General features: G+C 35.0%; 1 protein-coding gene and 1 pseudogene across 1 annotated transcript in view; both read left to right on the top strand.

The window, feature by feature from the left end:
* Positions 1-18,966, top strand: part of PLAA (phospholipase A2 activating protein) — a 36,681-nt gene that overhangs the window by 2,805 nt on the left and 14,910 nt on the right. Inside the window, exons 2-9 of the mRNA XM_019736266.3 lie at positions 4,186-4,379; positions 7,262-7,362; positions 7,451-7,571; positions 9,443-9,610; positions 10,027-10,162; positions 12,533-12,702; positions 16,472-16,629; positions 17,314-17,533. Coding sequence (XP_019591825.1) covers positions 4,186-4,379; positions 7,262-7,362; positions 7,451-7,571; positions 9,443-9,610; positions 10,027-10,162; positions 12,533-12,702; positions 16,472-16,629; positions 17,314-17,533 — 1,268 coding nt within the window. The remainder of the gene's footprint in view (positions 1-4,185; positions 4,380-7,261; positions 7,363-7,450; positions 7,572-9,442; positions 9,611-10,026; positions 10,163-12,532; positions 12,703-16,471; positions 16,630-17,313; positions 17,534-18,966) is intronic.
* On the top strand, positions 17,772-18,339 carry LOC148755022 (cytochrome c oxidase subunit 6C pseudogene; annotated as a pseudogene).

Below are 18,966 nucleotides of genomic sequence, written 5' to 3'. Positions count from 1 at the left end.
CAGGGTAGTTAGTGTGGGGTTGGACTGGGAATAACGGGGAAATTTTGTTCCAGGGAGGCAAAACAGTTCTATCCTGGGGTGGACTAAACCAGATACCTCGTCTTTCACAAAAGCCCATTGAAAACCCAGAAAGTCTCTGGGCCTTCTCAAGACCCTTCAGAAAGGAGACATTTTTGGGGGTGCGGCAGGAGAGTTGTCCAGGAAGCTTAACCAGTCAGCATGCCATTGTTTGAGACTGCTTCAGGCCTCTACAAGCCCACTTCAAATTAAACTGGATTTCCCAAGTCTGTCACTACATACTGCTTTGCCTTTTAAAAACTACCCATATTTGAAAGGTGCAACTTCAGGTTTAACATCGTGCGTTAGATCTTCCTTGAGCATGCCAAGGCTGAAGTGACTTCTCGCTTATGTAAATACTCAGCACTTTGGGTCCTTAGTCACACAGTTTATGGGGTTTGTTAAGAAACCAAAGCCATTCTGTTCCACCCCCTATTTCCCTTCCTTGGAGGCAAAGTTTTCATTTCTTTTAACTGACAAATTTTGTATTTTACTTCCATGTCTCTATATAAAGTGCTATACAGTCACGTGCTGCTTAACGAGAGGGATATGTTCTGAGAAATACGTCATTACGTGATTTCTTCGTCATGCGCACATCATAGAGTACACTTAAACTAACCTAGGTGGTGTATCTGACTACACACCCAAGCTCTGTGGTGTAGCCTATTGCTCCTCGGCTACAGGCCTGTATTGCACGTTACTGTACAAAAAACATGAGATTAAATCAAGTGTGAAAGAAAATATGTAATCAGGAGACACAGTAAACGAGATGTATGAGACTGCTGCCAAAGTAACCTGGCATTCTGTTTTACAGCAATTTTTTTTTTTGTAAGTAGAAAGTACACATTGAAATAACGATGAAAAGTATAGTATAGTAAATACATAAACCAGTAATGTGGTCATTTATTATCATTAGCGAGTAGTATGTACTGTACATAATTGTATGTGCTGGACTTGTATACGATTGGCAGCACAGTCGGTTCCTTTACACCAGCATCACCACAAACACGTAATGCATTGTGCTAAGACCTTAGCCATGGCTACAGGAATATTTCAGCTCCTCTGTAATCTTATGGCACATGACTTGTTTTGCTATTTTTTAAAAATTATTTTACTTTAGGTTATTTTCCATATGTTAGTATGGAATATGAGATTCTGCTTTCTTTCTACCCTTTACCAACCCCCATCTCATATGCATTCTTTGTATACCGTGATCCTTATAACATAGATTAACTTAATTTAAACTGAGTCAGGATTGTGTGACTATAGAGTCTGTCTACACCTGAGCTGTGGAATAAGCTGTGGTAACTTTTCCTCAACAATTTTGTGATCACCTTATAGCTACTAATTGCTTTGTTTCTGGTTTTTATTTGCCTAATTTTTTATATATTTATCACTAATTCAACTTCAAATTATTTGCTAGTTGTCTAACTCCTCTCAAGATCTTTAGACACATTGGAGATTTTACAGTTCCATTTTCTGACAATGAAAACTTTCTGACCTGGTATTTCTTGCCTGGTACACAATTAATCCTGGGATCTCCCTTTCCTGCCATCTCTGCATTCCCTTTTGGACCTCTTGTGCTGATTTTCTGTTATCAATACCCTTTCACTTTCTGTTTCTTGGATTCTTTGATGCCTTATTGGAGCACATCCTCCGGAAGCTTCCAGAAATACAGTGCTTGGATAATGTATTAAGACCTTGCAAGTCTGAAAATTATTTTATTCTGCCTTGTTACTCGAATAATAATTTAAATGTTTGTGGCGTTCTAATTTCCAAACAATTTTCCTCAAGGATTTCGAAGCCATTGCCCCATTGTATTCTAGCTTCTAGTGTTATGGTTGAGAAGTCCTAAGCCATTCTGATTCTTGACCAATTATTTTTTCTCTCTGGAAGGCAGCCAGTATTCATGTATTGTTCAGGGCCATTAGTGGAGTCTTTTAATATGAAAATTCACATTCATAAGTTCTGGGACGTTTTCCTAAATTAATTCTTTGGTTTCGTCCTCTCCATTTTCTCTGTCTTCTTTTCTGGAACTTTTCATTCAGATACTGGTCTTGTTTCTAAAATTTCTTCTCTCTTCCCCACCCCCTCCCTATACTTTCTCAGCAATTGCCTTGACCTTTTGTGAAATTATGTTCTTGTTTCATGGTTACAATAACTTCTCTAGTATCTCTAAGGATAGTAATGGTGATTTTTAAAAATGTTTATTTTCTCCTTGGTGGTCTGTTTCCTCCAAATTGGTCTTTTCCCCTCCCTATTTGATTTGAAGACTATATTTTCCTGCTGGAGGCAGCTTTCCCCAGGTGTCTGGTAATCCTTATTCTGTGCTCAGGGTTGTGTTTGGAGGACCAGAAAGCTGCTGGTAAGCTCTGCTCATGTATGGGGCTTGCTGGCGGTGAGATCACTGTAGGTTGTCTGGTTGGAGCATTTCACTGGGCTGATCTTCAGCCTGGAAGATGACTGCCTGGCCCCCTGGGTTTTGCCTTGGACTCCGTTATGAATGTACATGTTCTTCATAACCCAGTGCTCAGCTGTGCTTTGTGTCCCCCCAGTAAAGACTTTCATCTTTCTAGAGAAGCTCCAGATTCTTGCTGGGTTCAAGAGGGGCAGCTGTCTGGCTGGGGTATCTAGCTGCCTTTATTTTTTTTTTTCCATAATAACTTAAAGTATTTTTTATTGATTCAAGAAATACTTAATCCTTCCCATGTAGAATATTGTACTAGGAATTTGGGGAGATAAAAAGAACAAGGTCTGGCCTGGACTCCACCATAACAACTTGACAAACCAAACCAATGCAGAAGATGCATGTAAACATTTATACTGGGAAGTGCTAAAGGACACACTCAGGTAGATTTAGCGATTTGCATAATACACATTTTAAAACACATCCTGGCTTCTAAATTTGTTTGGGCTTATTGATAAAGTGGTTTCTATAAACACTTTTTGATAAAGTGGTTTTTATAAGCACTTAAAAAAAACACTCACCAAAATAAAGCAGACAAGTTAAAAATAGCTACTACCAAAATCTTCCTTTGAAGATTTTTTCATATGATTCAGCTTCTGACTGATTCTGATGACTTTCAAGTAGTCTTCCTTATTTTAGTCCCTACCCCTTTTTGGCCCATTTCTAGAGGTACATGTTACCGCTAATTCTTGAGCCTTTTGGGGTTCACTGATAAGTTGGTTCTCTACTTTCCCTGCTACCTATGTAGGTAGGTAGGTAGGTAGGTAGATAGATAGATGTGGGTATATATTAATATATAGGGGTGTGAGTGTGTGTGTGTAAAAGCATAAACCCACAGTCAAGGAAGACAGGGAAAGAACAAGATTATAACTTTGAATACTGAAACTTACAGAAAGCAGTAAAGGTTTTAAGAGACATGAGAAAAATGAGTTCTAAGCCAGTGGCCGGGATATACGTAATTCTTTATAGCGCTCTCAGCAGCTAACTTACTGCCTTCCACATACTATATCATAATCTGTTATGATATGACTTGTTATGTAAGACAGTGTAAGGCTAAGTGACTGATGTGTACAACAAATTGGTAATCATTCTAATCCAAGGCAGTTAATGTGCTGTGTCCCAAGAGCAATCATTTATCTATCGCTATGTTAGTTCCTTTAGTTTCCATATTGAGAATGATTGATATTCTATTTAGATACACGTAGTATACTAATAGGTACTAAGTTAATGCTTCACAGTATGAAAATGTCCCCCCTGTGGTTAAGGCTTATTGATAGTGGGTCTCATTATCCTAATTGCGTGAATGTTTCACTTCACCAAGGATTTCTTAGGGTAACAATTACTGATGAGTAGAAATGAAGATGGAGGATGAGGAAAAGCCACTTAAGATATTCGTTTCCCTCTCTTTCTTTCCTTGTTCTTCCTGTTAATTAACATACTATTATCAATTAAAACCTAGTTAAACTTCTCCTAATCTGATGTAAACCTTGGTAGTAGTTGTTATAAATTATCTATTTAACATTTAATTTAAAACAATAGATACTTAAAATAGTATGTACTCTATAAAATTCAACTAAATGAAAATGAGTACTTTGACAACTTATGTCCTAGGCTAAGTCAGGGGACCAATATATGTCTTGTTAATTATCATTTCCTTGCAGTCCTAATAGGGGTTTTACCGAAATGCATTGTATGAGTGGCCACTCCAATTTCGTATCTTGCGTGTGCATCATACCTTCGAGTGACGTACACCCTCATGGACTAATTGCCACTGGAGGAAATGACCACAATATTTGCATTTTCTCACTGGAGAGTCCAGCACCACTTTATATACTAAAAGGTCACAAAAATACTGGTGAGTATAATGTTTTGGTAGTTTTCAATTTGAAAAAGTTTCATCCTTTTGAAAGTAAAGTTCACATACCCATTTTCTCTCGTTTTTATTATGTTATTTTACCTCTAGCTAAAACGCTTGATAGTGAAAACCTTTTTGGATCATCATTGTTCTATAAATTCTGTTACAGATTTACTGTTGTCATCAGTAAAGGCTGACATGCTTATATATTTAAAAAGTAAAGTGTTCAGTTTTAAAAGGCAGAGGCTGTATAATTTTAATACACTGTGTGATATCAGTTTTTCAACTATTTTGTGCAAGGAATTCATTTACTCAGGAAAACTAAGAATATTTCTTTACCTTTTGACTATTATGTCTCTGTGCAGCAAATTGAATGTGTTTAGAGCGCTGGTATCATTATTAAAAAGTATTTAATACTTTTGAGTATCGTTTCCTGTGATTTGTGTATATTTCTGATTCTCTTATAATCCTGGATTTGTGTATGGCTTCACAGCTCTTATAAAATGATACGCTTAATCAATGCAGTATGCATACTTATTTTTTATGTATCTGGAATAGTTTGGCACATTTTAAAGAAAATAGTATGGCCCATAAACACTTAAAACTTAATTCCTTCAAAGAGTTTGTAAAATGTTTGTGTGTCAGAATAGAGTGATGCAGGTTTATTAACTTAATTATAAGAAATCTTCAAATGTATACAAAAGTAGAGATAGTAACTTACATTGCGTTGTACACGAACATACATAAACGGGACTAATGATCTCTTCTACCCATGTATTTTACATAGTTTCAAGGATTATCAACACGTGGTCTATCTTGTTTCACCTTCCGCCTCTTCCACAACATTGTTTAAAAGGAAATTTCCAGTATACTATTTCATTTGTAAATGCTTCAACAATATGTAGCTCTAAAGTAGGGGTTGGCAAACTTTTTTTGTAAAGTGCCTGATAGTAAATATTTTAGTCTTTGTAGGCCATATGGTCGCTTTCATAGCTACTCAACTCTGGTGTTGTATACAAAAGTAGCCACTGATAATAAATAAATCAATGAATATGTCTGTGTTTCAATAAATCTTTATCAGTGGACACTGAAATTTGGATGTTAACGTAATTTTCACATGTCAAGAAGTATCTTGATATTTTTTTCCCAACCACTTAAGATGTAAAAAACACATTCTTAGTTTGTGCACTGTACAAAAACAGGTGGCCTACAGGCCATAGTTTGCTGACCCCTCTAAAAGGTAAGGATTCTTTCTCTTCTTTAAACAATATTATCATCCCTAAAACAAAACTTAATTTTTTATTACCAAATATTCAGTGAATGTTCAGATGTACGCAGTTGTCTCATAAATGTTTTTGGACAGTTTGTTTAAATGGTAACCCAAACAGGGTCCACATGTCTTTCTATCAATTTATTTTCTTTCCCCTCTATTTGAAACCAGATTATTTTTCCTGTAGAATTTCCTGCATTCTGAACGTTTTTGATTAAATCCTTGTTCCTCCCTTTAACATGTTCCTCAATCCCCAGTAAGCTATTAGTTAGATCTAGAAGCTTGATCAGATTCAGATGCAAATTTTTGACAAGAACATTTTATAGGTAGTGTAGTGTACTTGCTGTTGTACCATGTCAAGAGGCACATAATTTTTTTTTTGTGATGTTAAGGTTGATCAAGTGTTGTATCATCCATTCCTTATAAAATTCCCATCAGCCTATTTTATATAATGGTTTTACCATCTATTTCTGGTCATTGCATAGATCCAATATTTCATTAAAAATTACAAAATGATTGTACTCTAATTCCACAATTATTTCTGCATTTAATAGCTAGCATTTTTCTATGTATAACTTTCCCACATCAATTTTTTGATTACCATGTGAAACTTTTATACAAAGAAGACAAGATAAATGTTTGTTTTGCCCCTCTCCCACCTTTTTTTACTGGGTTTCAAAATGGATTGATTCCCTGACACTTTTTTTTCTTCTTGATTCTCAAAATATCCCATATTTGGCCAATGGAAATGATTGGCCAAATTGGCTCCTGAGCCAGAGAATAAGTCTCCAGTGTCCTGCAGTGGGTGAGGATGCACTTTCCTGACACTGGCTGAGAGGAGAGATCTAGTGTTTCATTGTGTTGTATGCAGACTTGGAATCACTCTTCTCAGTTTTCAAGTCCTCTGCTTAGCCCCATACTCCACGGAACCAAGTGGCTGGATACTGATTCTCATGTTGTGGGGCCAGTCACTCTGCTTCTAATCCCTCTCTGGGGTTGTTTAGATTATAATGTCCTCTAGTTTGTTAAATCAGTTACGGTATTTTCAGTCTTCTTTGTCCTTGTAAATTAATACCATTTATAGCGTTACTGTGGACAATCTGCCATTTTCAATCAGAATTCTGTCTTATTTTATTTCCATGTTTTTACATAATTTTCATATTTATAATTTTTAGCCTGTGTAATTTTACATCAGTAAGACACTTAATTAACCATTCCATTACTATTGAACATTTAGCTTGGTTACAGTGTTTGTCACTTTAACTAAAGCGATCCTTAATATCTATCTAAACAGCATTGCAAATCGTTTGCAATGTATCCCTATGTAGTTGCTTAGAACTGGAAGGGATTGCACATCCCACTTAATCCTGCTTCCTCGTTTTACAGAGGAGGGGTCTGAGGTTAAGTAATACCCCTGTCATTAGATAGCTAGGACTTGGACCCAGGCAGTCTGACACCAGTCTGTGCTCTCAACCACTGCTCCCTTCTGCATCTCCATTGAGTTAAGCCTTGATTGGCTAAGATACTGTCACTTAACAAGCTTTGATAACTAACAAAGTTGAGCATTTTTTTGGTATGAAAATGCATTAACCAATGCCCTTTTTCCCTTTAGTTTGTAGTCTTTCATCTGGAAAATTCGGAACATTACTTAGTGGCTCATGGGACACTACTGCTAAAGTCTGGCTGAATGACAAATGCATGATGACCTTACAGGTATAAGTAGTTCTGTGTGAATATTCTAGATAATAATTAAATACATTGATTCTGTGGCAACTTAAATTATTACCCGTTTTGCTCACAGGGTCATACAGCTGCAGTCTGGGCGGTAAAGATCTTACCTGAACAGGGCTTAATGTTAACTGGATCTGCAGACAAGACTATTAAACTGTGGAAAGCTGGAAGATGTGAGCGGACTTTTTCAGGTAAGATGAGAGTGACAACTTTTATAATTTCATCACTTCATATTTACTGAGATGGTCTTTCTCTCAAAGATTTAGAAGCTTGAAAATTATATCTGAAAAACGCCACTGTATAGCTTTTTAAAGGATATAATGACACTTCTCATTAAACCAGATGTGGACTAATATAGCTAACAGATAGGCTATGATATATGTGTTTCTATGAATTATATGTACGTATATAATTTTTGGTATGCAGTATGTTTTTGGTTGTCATTTGAACAAGTTCAGTCTGAAACTTCCAAGCATCAGCCTTATTGATGGTGGATCAGTGGTGTTATCTTTATATATGGAGGAAAACATGAGTACTTTTATTAATATCGAAGCACACTGCTTAATAATAAATTTTAGACTCTGATTATGTGGTGGTTTAGGTGGGTAGTCTTTTTAAACCTCAGTTATTCAATAACTCACACTGAGGCATCTGCTGTGTAATATTAGTATTGCTGATGTATTTGTGGGGTACTTATATTTTTCTTGGTAAATATTTTTTTTGTTTTTTTTATCTTGCTTACTTTTAAAAAGTTGATCACCACCCTGGTTAATACTGCAGTAAGTCCCTTTGTGCAGATGAAACTATCTGTAGATGGAAAATGGACAATGAGTTTCAATAAACATCTCTGTTTGCTTCTATACATACATACAGAGGGTTCCAAAAAAATGTATATGCATTTTAAGAAAGGAAAAAACTGTATTAAAATTGTAATACTCAATGTATATTGATAACAAAGGATGAATACAAGTCATGTGTATTCATTTTTTTGGCACCCCCGGTACGTGTATCAAGTTGTTAGTAATCTGTGATAACTAATCTACATTAGCAAATATTGAGCATTGGAAAAGTTTTGACTTCTGATGTGTATTATTAGATCACAAGCTTCAGAGAATGTTTTGTTCTTAAAAAAAAATTGTGGTGATATCTTCTACAAGACTTCAATTAATATTGAAAGAAATTGAATTTTATGAAGCTTTTTGAAAACATGTAATATACTTTGATAAGTGGAATATGTATATTTTCCATATATACCTGCAGTTATATAATGAAGAACATTATACAAGAAGTTTATTCCATAAATTCTTGCCATTTTAAAACAAACAATAATCATTAATTGTCATTTTATTTTAATACTTGCATTTATATAAAGTGTGAAATGTTTCCATTGATAAATCAGCAATGTTTTGGCTCTAGATTTGCATTTTGGTTGAATCAAAAGGTAGGATTATGAGACAGGAAACTTGAATTCTTGTTTTAGCTCTGGCACTAATTGCATGGTTTTAGAGAAATTAATCACTGTCAGCCTATTCCTGTGTATTTTAATGAAATTTATTATTTTTTGATGGTTTTATGTCAAACTCAAATGGAATCTTTTGTAATCTTAGTTTTTTCTTTATTTTCTCTGAAGCTTTATAAATATTAATTTCAATATTGTGTGGTGAGAAACTTAAGAGATATTTATTCTTTGTTATACATTTCTGTTACATTTGAATATTGTGTATGTTATGAATTACTCTTGTTACTGGGGAAGAAAAGCTGAAATTGTCAGGTATAAAAGGAGAATTGTAGGGATCAGAATCCTGTTTCTGGAAGGTTTTAAGAAATAATTTGGAGAAGATATGATAAATATAATTTTCCAAGACTGGTAATAAAAAAGGTGTTGCCAAACTTAAAATAAAAATTTTGGTTATGAGGCTTTTCTACAGAAAAATGAATTTCTCAAACTTGAAATTCAGTTTTTACTACTCACTGATGTGTTTTATAACGTTAGTGAAATATGGACAGCTATCTACCAAATGATCCGTTTTATTAATTTGCATTATTCTTTTTTTTAATCCAGGACATGAAGACTGTGTAAGAGGTTTGGCAATTTTGAGTGAAACAGAATTTCTTTCCTGTGCAAATGATGCCAGTATTAGAAGGTGGCAAATTACTGGCGAGTGTCTTGAAGTATATTATGGACATACAAATTATATTTATAGCATATCTGTCTTTCCAAATTGTAAAGGTAAGATTATCTTATGCCATGTGATTAAAATTTTGTATTGGCCATTGTTCCCTCACATTCTTGAGGTGAGGGAAAAAGGACTGATGACTTAAATCAATTTACTAACTGTAACTTGAGTAATTTAGAAACTTTATTTCATGAGTATTTTTTCTAAAGGAAAGAATTATATGATCATCTTTATATTAATTCAGGTTTACTTTGTATAATTTATTGGTGTAAAGTATAGTATACGATGTGAAATGTATAGAAATGTGATTTTTAAAGTTGTGTATAAGAAACAAATACATAACATTTAAAACTATAATTTTAAAATACTTTAGGGTTTAAAAAAATCAGCCTTCCTGGAAAGATGGTATGTATAAATGTACTTAATTTTATTTATTCAAGCTAATTGTTTCTCTGTTCATTAATATTAGATTTTGTGACAACAGCAGAAGACAGATCTCTGAGAATCTGGAAACATGGGGAATGTGCTCAAACAATCCGACTTCCAGCTCAATCTATATGGTGCTGCTGTGTGCTAGACAATGGTGACATTGTGGTTGGTGCAAGGTATTTATATTCTAATCAATCAATAAATAATGTGTCATTAGAGTGCACAGAGATAAGCCATAAGTAGTTTCAGATGAATTGGAGAGACTTTATGCACATATCTGTTATATCTAGCTAACAGTCCATATACCAACAGTAGTAGGTGTAACACTAATGATGCAGGATATATTACACCAGTATTGTATTACAAGTGTGTGGCTGAAACACTGAATGCAAAAGAAGGTCGAGATTGACATGGGAAAACTTTCTGGAGAAGAAGAAATTAGGATGGGATTTTGAAAGATAATGAGTAAGAACGGAAGTGAGAATTTTTGTCAAAAGCAACAGATGAGTCCAGGTGTGGCATGGAAATGAAAGTGATCGTGTAGGAGATGAAGGAATATGACAGAGGACTAATACTGGGGAAAAGTTGGTCAGATGTAAGGCAGATCTTCATTATGGACAACCTTGAATGTCAGGCATTTTTAAAATTAAGTGTTTAGGGTTAAATGGTTGTAGCTATTGAGGAAGAAGTGATACGATTAAAACAGAACTTGTGAATTATTATATATGTAAGTTGGATTTAACTAGTGGGACCGTGGGAAGGAAAGCAAATTAGAAAGCAATTACAATAAGAAAGCAATTACAGTAATAAGGGTGTGAAGTTGTGAAATATTGGCCCTATAGTGCAAATGGATAAGACCAAAAGTGAGATAATGCAAAGAAAAACAGATTAGAAAGTGATGAAAGAGAAGAATAAAACTTCAAACTTGGTGATTGAAAGACCACAATAATAAAAAGGGGGACATGGGAGAATTGGTTTGATGCAGAAGGTGATGACTTTGGTTTTAGGCTTTGTGACGTTCAAGTGGTAATTAGCCCCCCTCATGCCAGTAGATTATGGGCATTTGGATTGCAGCCTGACAACTGTAACTGAAGATAAAGATTTGCACAAAACTGCCAAAAGTCAAGTGATGGACCACTTTTCTCTGAGGGAAGAAGCATAGTGGGGAAGAAATAGAAAACAAAAGACTGAATCTTGTGACTTACTGTTGAGTGAAGAAAGAGAAGCCAGTAGGTTCAGCAGTAAAAGGAATCCAGAGGTTGAAATTCAGAGACGAAAAGGAGACATTTGGAAGAAAGATCGTGATCAGTGTCAATGTATATACAAGTTAAAGAATGGAAAGTTGGAAAAGCTTTTGAATCTGGCTTGCAAGATGTTAATAAGTAACTTTTTTGGTATCACATTTTGGTAGAAAATTATAGAAGAAGGTAAATAAGAGGAGACAAAGTTTTGAGGCAATCGATGAAGGAAAGGATTATGGACTATGCTGGCATTGAGGCAAGAAGAAAAAGCTGTAAGGGACAGAGGGTCTAACAAACTAGAGGTGTTTTTACACTCTGGCTGGGCCAGGGGTTAGTTTTTTTCTCCCTTAAGCACATTTAAAGTTGAAGGAAAAAAACAACAAAACTGAACGGGTGAAATTGCTGTTAGTGGAAGGTTAAGAAACTAAATTTTCAGCAGAATTGGGTAGGATTAGTACAGTTGAAAGTGGCTAACTTGCCCTCTCTACCCCAAATTTAGAATTGAGAAATCATGGAAATGAAGTCATTTTTCTGAGAACAGGGGTTGTGACTGCCATCTAGTACAAAGGCACGACCTTTTTCTTTCTTTCTTTCTAAAATTTTTTGGGGGAGCGCTGAGGGAACATTGTGTTTCTCTAGGGCCCATCAGCTCCAAGTCGTTGTCCTTCAATCTAGTTGTGGAGGGTGCAGCTCAGCTCCAAGTCCAGTCGCTGTTTTCAATCTTTAGTTGCAGGGGGCATACCCACCATCCCATGTGGGAATTGAACCGCCAACCTTGTTCATAGCTCACGCTCTAACCAACTGAACCATCCAGCTGCCCAGCACGTCTTTTTCCTTGATTGGGTTACATTGCTAGTTCATGGCAACTCCATATTTCCCTAGTGAACAGATACTGAGCAGATATTTCTAAGCCTTATGGTGGGCACTTGAGCCCTTTTTAAAGTAAACCAGCCCGACAGGCTTCTTTATACCATAATACCTATGTAATATTGACTTTGAAAATGTACACTCTATCTAGATTTTTATGATGGTAAATATTTAACTTGGAATAAATTGTGTTACATACATATTTCTCTGTCCTTTGCCAGGAATTTTTCCCTAGTCTTTTTCCACTTTATGCATTGCTTTAGAGAATAATAGAGGGTAGTATGTGCTGATGTCAGCATAGTACGATACTCAGCAATAAATACATAGTAATGTTTCTTATATTCACAAATACAGATTAGTTTTGCTTTGGAACACGCGTGTGTGATGATGTTTATACACAATGGCAGTGACTTAAAATCAGTTTGTTTTTCCTTATAGTGATGGTATTATTAGAGTGTTTACAGAATCAGAGGATCGGACAGCGACTGCTGAGGAAATCAAGGCTTTTGAGAAAGAACTGTCTCAGGCAACCATTGATTCCAAAACTGGTGATTTAGGGGACATTAATGCAGAGCAGCTTCCTGGGAGGGAACATCTGAATGAACCTGGTAAATATTTCAGTGTATCTAGTAGTAAAAATTGTTGTTTGCCTTCTGGAATAATTAAAGTGTAAAGAAAAAAACGTGGTTTTTCTAATCATTTGGTGTTATTCTCATTGACAGATACTGATATTTTTTAGGATTTTTACTATTATGCATGAGAACCGCTATGAAAAATCGCATTCTTCTTCCCTCTTCTCATCATTTTAAAAACTTTGAGCTAAACGCCCTATAAATATTTTTGTTCTTTCAAATAAATCAATGCTTAGCTCCTATATAAGTAGGTACTCAAAAGTCACTTATTTTAACACCTTTTGGTTGATTAGATTCCCTAAGATTGCACAGACTAAAAATAAAAATGAGTTTAAAAAAAGCAACGTTTGCTTAATGAATTGGGGATCATTTGGGTTTAAAATTGGAGGAGCGCTGTCTCAAATGAAATCTTGTTTTGGATATATCCCTGATCCATTATATCAGTGGTTCTCAGAACTTGGTCCATGGACGCCTGGGAATTCTGAGATCCTGTCAGGATGTCCACAGGGTCAAAACTAATTTTACAATACTAAGGTGTTATTTGACTTTTACGCTGTGTTAACGTTTACGGTACAGAAGCAATGGTGGGTAAAACTTAGTATACAAGTCAAGGCCGTGACATCAAACTGTTCTGGTAGTCATTGTGTTCATCAAATGTTCATCAAAAATAAAATGCTATCTGCCCTCAAAAATGTCCTTGAGGAAGCATTAAAAATTAATTTTATTACATCTTGACCCTTTAATACTTTTTTTTTTAATATTATGAATGACAGAATGTAAATTACACGCCAAGTATACCAAAGCACTATGGTGTCTCAAGGATAAGTACTTACACAGTCATTTAAGTTGCAGGCTGAACTATTCTCTTTTTTCAAGGAATGCCACTCTTATGTCTAAGAACGATTAACTATGATTATTCAGGCTTGGGTATTTGGTAGGCATTTTTTGAAAATGAACTAAGTGAGCATGTCACTTTAAGAAAACAACTGACGATATTTGTTGCCAAAGATAAAGTTCAAACTCTCTCAAGTGCAAATTGAAATTCTGAAAAATTTGTATCTGCCATATGAGCTTGATAGTTTCCTAATACTTAAAAGACTATTCTAATGATATCAGTAGTAATATTAATAAATGTAATTTTATTGATATTGAATAAAATGTGTAAACATGTGGAAGATCCACATAGCTCATTTTATCAATATTTTCCAAATGCCCAGTTCATGGTGTTACCAGTCGTGAATGTAAAAAATCTGTTCAAAGTGTAAGATAGACCAATGGGTTTTAGTGTAATAGAGCATGAAAAAATTCATTGATACGGTTTCAGATTCTAAATTGCAACCTTTAAGGACCTACTTCATGTAGAATATTCACATTTTTCTGAAAGGGCTATTGAACTAGTCTTCTCTTATTCAACTATATTATCTGTGACAGGCTGGATTTTCTTTATATACTTCAGCCAAAACAACAGATTGAATGCAGAGGCAGGTATGGTAAATCCAGCTGTCTTCTAGAGACAGTAAAATGATTTACAAATATGGAAAACAATGCCAGTATTCTCACTAAACTTCTAAAAAGCATACTTACTTTTTATTAAATATTTATTCAATATGCAATGAATCTATTATTGTTTACCATAGTAGATATATTTTTTTACTTTCCTCATTTTTAATGTCAAATCCAATAAATCAGTTGGTATAACCCACATTATAAAAAGCACTTGGGCTTCTGAATAACTTTTATGACTGTAAGAGATCTTGAAACCAAAGCTTGGAGAACTACGGCATTAATATCATGTTTTTGATATTTTTTACAAGTCTTTACAAAATGTGTGTGTAAACACGTACTGTGTTTCCCTGAAAATAAGACCTAACCGGAAAATAAGCCCTAGCATGATTTTTCAGGATGACAGCCGCTGTACATAAACCCTAATGCGTCTTTTGGAGCAAAAATTAATATAAGACTCGGTCTTATTTTTGGGGAAACATGGCACATACATACTCCAGGGAGTGCCAAAAAATATATATACACATGACTTGTATTCATCTTTTGTTATCGATATATATAGAGTACTACAATTTTAATATAGTTTTTTCCTTTCTTAAAATGTATATATATTTTTTGGGCATCCTTTGTGTGTGTGCGTGTGCATGTGTACACATACACACACACACACACACAAAATAAAGTATTTACTAAGTGCCTAATATGTGCCAGGCATTGTTCTAATCTCTGGGGAGTACAGCAGATAACAAAAGAGACAAAAATCTCTGTTCTCACAAATTTATGTTCTACAAGAAGAGACATAATTAAAAAGTAAATAAGTAAATATATAAGTATCAGATAATGATAAGTACTATGGAAAAAACAAATAATTGGGGCTGTTTCATCATTTTAAATACAATGGTCAGGGAATGGTTAGCACTAGCTGCTGTAACAGATAAACCCTAAAATTTCAGTGGTTGAACACAAGAAAAGTTCATTTTTTTTGCACATTTAAAGTTAAGTTGATGGCAGCATATGTTGAAGCATGTTTATAGAATAATTTTGCTCCTCATGGTCATTCAAGCTGATGGCAGCCGTCATCTTTAACATGTGACTTCCAAGGTTACTTTTGAGGGTAGACATTCATCCTCTAGACAGGGTAAAAGTGCAGGGTAGAGGATGAGGAAGTTGGCCTAGAAATGGCCTATATCATACCCATCCAGACGCCACTGACGATTACTCAGTGTGTAACATCGAGGGACTGTAAGATGTGAGGGGTCTGAATAATTTAATCTGACTAGACAGCCACAGCTCTACTGTGTGAACTTGTAGCATGAATCTCTAGAGGACAGCTAGCTCTCTCTGTCTCTGAAGGCCTTGCTGAGAATGTGACATTCAAGTAAAGTCCTAAAGGAGAGAAGGGAGCAAATCCTGCCAACACCTGTGTGAAGAGTATCGTAGGCAAAATAAACAGTTGATGCAAAGACTGCATGGCTGAAGTGGGGCGATGGGATGAGGGAGGAATAGTGGAGGATGAGGTCAGAAGAGAATGGCAAGGGCAGAATGTATTTGGCCTTGTACATCAGTCACTCCAATGACCTGGGTTTTAATCAAGGGTGAGATGGGAAGTCACTGAAGGGTCTCCAGCAGAGAAGTGTCTGGAACTCCTTAAACTTTGGAAAGAAGTTCTATGGTAGCTTGACATTAGGGGACCCCTGGGCAGGAGTAGAAGGCCATTGAATCATTCCAGTTGAGAAATGGCAAAATGATGATGGCTTGTACCAACAGGTAGCAGTAGAGATGGTGCGAGGAGGTAGTTTTTCCAGATATATTTTAAAGATAGACCACATAGAATTTGCTGAAAGATTTGCTGTGAGGTTGAGAGAAAAAGGAATCAGACTCTTCTACTCTTTTTGGCTTGAGTGGCTAGAAGAGCAGAGAGGCATTTACTAAAATGAAAGTGTTGTCAGAGGATATACAGTAATAAAACTTGTTTTACTTCTGATGGGCAAGCTACTTCCAGCTAGAATCACATTTTTTAAACTTTTATTTAATAAAGTTTCCTTTTAACCATTATTTTCTTTTTGGTCACTTGCCAGTAGGATTGATTATATTTTAAAATCTTTTGTTTGATACAATTTTCTATTAAACTAAAATGTAGATTCTTTTATGTATAAATTTTAATGTTAAAAATTTTCTATCTAAATGTGTTTGAATTTTACTCTGCCATTCTACCTTTGATTCTCAAAATCTTTATTTTAAGGTACTAGAGAAGGACAGACTCGTCTAATCAGAAATGAGGATAAAGTCGAAGCCTATCAATGGAGTGTTAGTGAAGGGAGGTGGATAAAAATCGGTGATGTCGTTGGCTCATCTGGTGCTAATCAGCAAACATCTGGAAAAGTTTTATATGAGGGGAAAGTATGTTGACTTCTACTTTCTAATTACCAATATCGTAAAGCATTCCACAAATTAAAGGTTTTCTTTTCCCTTTTTTTCATGCTAATAAAATTTTCTTTGGTATTTGAACATTTAAAAACACATTTCTATGGGGAAATTCTTTCTTTTCCCTGACTTAAAATAAATTTTTTAAGACTCTCTGTCCGTGTAGGGAGAGCTGTATTTTATAGGCATTATTTGTCTTTTAGTAGTTTCCCTTCATAAGATATTCCCAACAATTTTGAATTAGGAGCTTCTGTGCCACCTTTCATCTAATGTTTCATGCTTATATTTAACTTGACAAGACGTGAGGGAGCCCGCAGGGCAGTGCTTATAATGCCAGCATGTTTTGGTTAGTGGGGCATGGAAACAGCTAATACTTTGGCCTTGAGATCAGCCAACTAGAAAGTTTCCTTTGGCCTTAGAATTAAAATGTAGTCATAATCCATCTCCCACTTCCCAGTGAAAGTCTAATCTCGCAGCACATGCAATGTTTGCTACTAATCGTTATATGCCAAGTGGGAGATTTTAACATTGCACTTTAGAGAAAGTTTAAGTACTATAATTATTAAAATAAAGAACATAATATCTGCGTTATATATGTCATTAATATATATAAACAGATAAGTTAGTAATCATTATCTCCTTTTTATATTCCTATTAAAGGAATTTGATTATGTTTTCTCAATTGATGTCAATGAAGGTGGACCATCATATAAATTGCCATACAACGTCAATGATGACCCCTGGTTAACTGCATACAACTTCTTGCAGAAGAATGATTTGAATCCCATGTTTTTGGATCAAGTGGCTAAATTTATTATTGATAACACAAAAGGTCAAATGTTGGGACTTGGGAACACCAGTTTTTCAGATCCGTTTACAGGTAATTTAGGGTTTGTATTAAGTCTTAATGTACTTCCATCATTTTTGGTTGATTTTCATTTTTTTGACGTGTTTTAAAGCCCATAATGATTAGCTGTTTAAATAAAAACCAAGATCTATAGTAGGTTTTTACTTCAAATTCATATTTGTAAGCCTCAAATTATATAGTAATTCTGTATTCATAAAAATGATTGTAAATTGTTTTCTTTCAAAAATACAGCCACACTGTAAATAAAACTAAGAAACTTTTTTGGTACAAATAAACTACTTATAAAAATTTAAGAAAAAGTTAAACTTTAATTTCGTCATTTTAAATGAAAAGAGACTTCTATGTTTCTTTTACATAGTTGCTTTTTTAAAAAAATATATGTTGTGGAAGGATGTTGGTACTAAGGGAGAATATGGCAGCCATGCCTTCCAGTGCTTTGACAAAACCTCAGATGCCTGGCCTGTGGCATCTGCAATTTCATATTGTTGGAGCAATCATTGTATGGGGCAGGGGGAGAGGTAGGTGCAGCTTTCTAGAAGTTTGCTGTGGCTGAACCAAAAAGGCATACACAGATTTCTACAGAAATTATGATTCCATGAAAGATTCTGAGGAGATGAGGAAGGTTGGTATCTTTCAGAGTGCAAAGTGGTTTTGGAGTGTAAAGAATTTCTTTGAGTTGACTTCCGTGTAAGTTTGTCACTGACCTATGTTCCTGAGCTATGAAACATCGACATTTGGTCTAAGAAATAGTTCCTCTTAATAAATAAACAATTAAATGTTGTGGAAAGTAGGAAAAAACAAACAAAAATATATTTTGCGGTGAAATTTAGTAAATAGAAATTCTTTTTTTACGTGAGGATAAACTGGTTAGTTGTGCATCACATCTAGGACTGAACTGTGGGTGATTTGTATTCCACGTCTTCCTTTTACATCAGTTGTTTGAATGTAGTATATACAATGTCTAAAATGTAAAATGAGATGATGTTTTAATGCCAGTCCATAAATTATAATCCTAGTAGTATTGGCCTGAGTCCTGGGTCCCAGGAACTGAAGTCATGGTACAGGAGAAAATAAAATGCTTCCTCTCTCGTTAGGTGTAGAGCAAGCTCTAAATAAAATTTCGAAATTGGTACTGTATTAATGTTTTACTGTTTTCAGTTTTGACTCCATTTTTCACACGCCAGTGCTTTTGTTTTACAAGATCCCATACTCTCCCTATCTCAAGTCCTTAAACAGATCTTTTTATTCTTCCCCGACAGATACGTCATGTTCCAAATTATCTCCTTTTTCTAGTTCAAAATTCCACTGCCAGTTAACATAATAAAGCTAGTCTCATCTGTGTGTTAACTTAAACAGAATTATCAGACTGATTCAATACTGAACTATAAATGATGTAACCTTCCCAATAAGTTGCACTTGACCAAAATGGATAGAAAAATATTTTC

The sequence above is a fragment of the Rhinolophus sinicus genome, chromosome 16, assembly GCF_057876585.1.
Source record: "Rhinolophus sinicus isolate RSI-liver-muscle chromosome 16, RSI-T2T, whole genome shotgun sequence".
In the NCBI taxonomy this organism is placed as follows: Eukaryota; Metazoa; Chordata; class Mammalia; order Chiroptera; family Rhinolophidae; genus Rhinolophus; species Rhinolophus sinicus.
Note: the sequence above shows the minus strand (reverse complement) of the source record. Positions and strands in the feature narration are given on the sequence as shown.